The sequence below is a fragment of the Empidonax traillii genome, unplaced genomic scaffold (assembly GCF_003031625.1).
Source record: "Empidonax traillii isolate 1590-97213 ecotype Southwest subspecies unplaced genomic scaffold, ASM303162v1 scaffold1105:size522451, whole genome shotgun sequence".
Taxonomy (NCBI): domain Eukaryota; kingdom Metazoa; phylum Chordata; class Aves; order Passeriformes; family Tyrannidae; genus Empidonax; species Empidonax traillii.
The window spans coordinates 1-4,495 of NW_020956298.1; the positions used below are offsets into that span (position 1 = coordinate 1).

General features: G+C 42.4%; 1 protein-coding gene across 1 annotated transcript in view; it reads right to left on the reverse strand.

Annotated features, from left to right (window-relative positions):
* Window positions 1-2,998: 2,998 nt before the first annotated feature.
* LOC114068650 (alpha-1-macroglobulin-like) overlaps window positions 2,999-4,495 on the reverse strand; it is a gene marked incomplete at its 5' end in the record, with an annotated part of 4,480 nt that continues 2,983 nt past the window's right edge. Inside the window, one exon of the mRNA XM_027904947.1 lies at window positions 2,999-4,114. Coding sequence (XP_027760748.1) covers window positions 4,089-4,114 — 26 coding nt within the window. The remainder of the gene's footprint in view (window positions 4,115-4,495) is intronic.

Consider the following 4,495-nt stretch of genomic DNA (forward strand, 5'->3'; position numbering starts at 1 on the left):
CTCATGTATCTCCAGGATAAATCTGCCTTCCCTCCCCTCTCTGTAGCATAGATATTTTGAATTGTCCACTCCCATTCTGTTATCTGTCTGCAACTGGGCATTTTTAGGTGAAGCACTTTCCCAAAGTTGAATAGGGCTTGAACTCACATAGCCACCAGAACACAGAGATGTCCAGGGCTATGGACACTGCCCACCAGAATACTTATCTCACATTGTCCTTTTCCAATCTCCAGTGAAGGCTGAACAGGGAAATTCCTGAAGAAGGCATCTTGTCTGAGCCTTGCTTTATCAGCTTATTCGTCTCTGCCCCTAGAAGATCTTCCTGTTGAGGATGGGGTATTGAAACGCTAGAGGAGGACACTTCAAAAACAAAAAGGAAGTAACACTATAAATAAATTAAGTCTTGTTTATCATCAGATGTGTCTGGCTTTGTTTCCTGTTACTGTGTCTTGTCTCTCCTCCCATACATATCTCTGACTGTGTAATGGCCTGAGATTTCAGTCCAGAGCCATCCACGGCAAGGTGGTGTTTGGGAATATCAGAAGGCAGACAGCTTTTAGCAGTTCAGACATTTGTGTCCATGCTTCCCAGTTCTCTAGGAAGAAAGGAAATCCTGCCTGACCCATTCTGCACTGGAAGTTTGTCTTTCTGCCTCTAAAAGAGGATGTTTTCTGCAGGATGATTCTTGGACATAAACCTCTGATCACATATCACCTTTGATCTCACTGTGAAATCACTGCTATGAGTTGGAAGGACAGTGTGATCTTTCACAACAGATCAGATAAACGTAAAGGGGAGACCTGTGGACTTTCCTGCTCCAGCACTGAAGACATTGTCTGCTTGCTTCTAAACAGCTAAAGTGAAAACAGAGAGGGACTGGGATCTTAACAGTGTCATTCACAGGTTATTTAGGTTGGTCAAGAACTTTAAGGTCATCAAGTCCTACAGTTAACTCAGCACTGCAAAGTCCACTGCTAAATCATGTAGGGTTACATGGAGTTGTTGTGACCCAACTGTAGGACCCAACTGTAGGACCTCATATCCTTGGCCTAGGCTCACTGATCCAGGCTGTCCAAATCCTGCTGCAGAGCCTTCCTATCCTCCAGCAGGTCAATTCTCCCACCCACCCTGGTGTCTTCTGCAAACTTTTGAGAGTGCACTTGATCCCCTCATCCAGGTCATCAATAAAGGTATTAAACAGGACTGGCCCCAGGACTGAGCCCTGGGGGACACTACTTGAACACAGAGATCAGCTGGATGTAGCACCATTCACCACCACTCCCTGGGCTCAACCATTCCAACCAGTGAAAAGTGTACCTGTCCAAGCCATGGGCAGGCAGTTTCTCCAAGTGAATGCTATGGGAAATTGTGTTAAAGGCTTTACTAAAATCCAGGTAACATCCACATCCTTTTCCCCATCCACTAAGTGGGTCACCCTGTCATAGAAGGAAAACAGGTTGGTCAAGGAGGACCTGCCTTTCCTGTCTAGTTGCCTGGTTCTCCTGTACATGACAAGTGATGCCACTCAAGATAATCTTAGAATTTCAATCAAGAACCACACTATGAGCCAAACACTTGCATTTTTAATGAGAACTTTTTCTTCTACCCCTCACTGGAAGCCTGTAGCTCTCTTCTAGTTTTTTTGAGTAATTTTAATCCTTTTTTTTTTTTTCTCTCACGCAACTAGGCTTAGGGTGCTTCAGCAGAATTCAGAGGAGAGGCCATGGATTCCCATCTGATAGTTTGGGTTAAACATTATGCATGATTATGAAAGATCACATTTTCTCTGGTCTAGATCTCTCAGGGATGCAAGAGCAATCAGTCTCACTTTAAGAGGTCATATAACCCTGTGTGTATTTTATTTACATGTTTCTATGTGCAGAGGTGCCTTTCAACCTCCAAAAGTAAGCTGAAGCAAAAGAGCTGTAGGAGTCCCTCTTGTAGCTTCTGTCATGTACACAAACCCAGATTGTCAAAAATTTAAGTCACTGATGCAGCAAAGGACTTGTATTTGTTTCAGTGACACTGATGTCCTTAGCATTATAATCATCCACGTGGATGTCTCAAGACTCTCTTTGCCCTTCTTGAGCCAGAATTCTTCACTGTGTGAGGAATGCAGTTTGCTCTGGCCCCTTTTATATCTGTCCTTTTGCTATGGGTCATGAGAAACTGATTGTGCTGAAGTGATATAGTGAGACCATTAGTTAGGGTAAAGAAGGTTCAGAAGTGACAGGTCAGCAAACTTGTGCATTCACACACAGGTTTGCAAATACAGAACATCCTCTACTGCAGACTGTAGATGGATGGCAACAGCTCCTTCATTTTAGTTTACTTTCTGGTAAGTATATGAACTCTGGATGGTTATGGCATTGGATCTCTACTGCCTCAAATGAAACAAAGCGATCATCATGACAATTTAATTTAAAAGTCTGTAAAATTACTGGAGTATGTTCCATCAACATGTTTTGCTGCTGCCTGGTTTTAAATTAGTCAACACCTGTTGCCCATGGACAGCCACATAACTTGGCATTTGGAGCTCTCTGGTCATTCCATATCTGTGAAGCAGTTTGACATTTCTCTGCCCAACCAGACTGTTAATCACCAGTCACATTCTTGAATGCCCTCCATAGTATACCATTAGGAAACTTCAGCAAGGCTAAAGGAAGTACAGGAATGTTGGAATATTGAATTTCTATCCCCATGGAGCATGCATGGCATGCTTCAAAGGCAAATCACAGTGGTCTAAAATTCAAACAGCTTAATTCAGCAACCAAAGCCTATGTTGTTTTCAGAACTTGGAAAAGTAATTGCCTCCTGGTAAAAAAAAATAGATGGTTTTACTATTTCTAAATCAAAAAAATGCAATTAGCTGGACTGGAAATATTGTTCAGCTTGCACTGAAGGTGGTTCATTCCATAGACTTCTCTGAATATGAGGTGTGTAAAGGTCTTGAGTGTGTAAATGCCAAACACCACAGGAGACAAAGTGACATAATATGAATATGTAGCAAAATAGATGAAGAATTTTATTTATTCTCAATTACATTGTTTGTACAGGCTCACTAAAAAAAAATGGATGGAACATACTTTGGATACACAGTATGCCATGATACCTAACAATAAGCATTTCATGAGAATAAACAGTCATGTAAGATCTTTCTGCATTTCAAAAGGTTAAACACACAAATTAATGAGACAAAACCAAGGAAAGGGGAGCATTCCTGGAGATATCTAGGAGGCCTATAGAGACTTTCATCAAAGCAACTCTATTATTTAAATAAATGTGCCATTTAGACTAGGCTTAGGCAAGTAGGTTAAAGGCAAATGCCATTAGCTTCTCCTTGGGAATCTCCCAGAAGCAGCAGACACAAGGTATGGAAGTTTCCACAAGAAGGCACAAGCTCCAACTGGAGAACAGGCTAAGTTAGCAGCTGAAGGCATAATGCATGCACACATTCCTTCTGCCACCATACACTCTCTAATCTTAGAAGAGGGCAGATTATGCCTCTTCCCACTCTTCTACAAACAAGAAACAATCCCAGAAGGGCTGCCTACAGGGAAGATCACAGAGGTTGAATTTCTTTTAACATTAGCTGATCATCCAGGCTGCCTACTTGCGGGACACATGGATAGCCATCAGCAGAGACCAATTCTATCATGGTTATGGTTTCTAAGCCAGGGGAGAGAAATTGTTCCCAAGAAGTACCTGTCCTTCTACATTGATTATACAGGATCACAGGTGACAAGTTCAAAGAACATAGCAAAGACAGAGATACATTAGAAAGGCTGACCCCAACTTAAATAATTCGGTCCTCTTTTTTTTCTTCCTCACTTGTCAGCCTTACTACACTGCACACAGGCATTCCTGGATAGGATACTCTTCAACTTAAGAAGCCAGGGAGATTAAAGCTGTGACTGAAAGATGAGCACAAAAAATCAGAATTGGGAATAAACTGTTCAAAAATCATTGGTGAGTACAGTTAATTTATTTGTAAAGTTAATTTCCCATTCCTTGCAGGCATTATTCATGTCACTCCATAGGTTGGGGTGGTAGTGAGGCAGGTGGGTTCCAGCATCTGGGAGTATTCTTCATGCATTGCCCTGGTCTACTTCCTCTGCAAGGATGAAAGAAGATGGGAGGGGAGAGAAGTTAGAGAGATGCATCAGTTACCCCTTTCAGGACAAAAGATAGAGAGAGCAAGGTGTGGATTCGGAAGCCAGGTTGTGTGAGAAGCACAGAACAGGAGAGAGTTGCTATTTTCACCAGGGCAGACAGTCATCCACGGCACTCAATACTCATTTCACCTTCAGGGCTATGTGAGGTTGAGAGAGGGCTGAAATTCATTCTGATCCACTGGGAGAGATAAACAGAGTAGGATTTGTCACAACTGAGATGTACACAGGAGCACAGTGCAAACAGGCAAGGATGTTCTGTGCAACAGTGAGACATACTCTATTTCTTTCTCTGTCAAGAGTGGAAGGAACCTACGGCACTC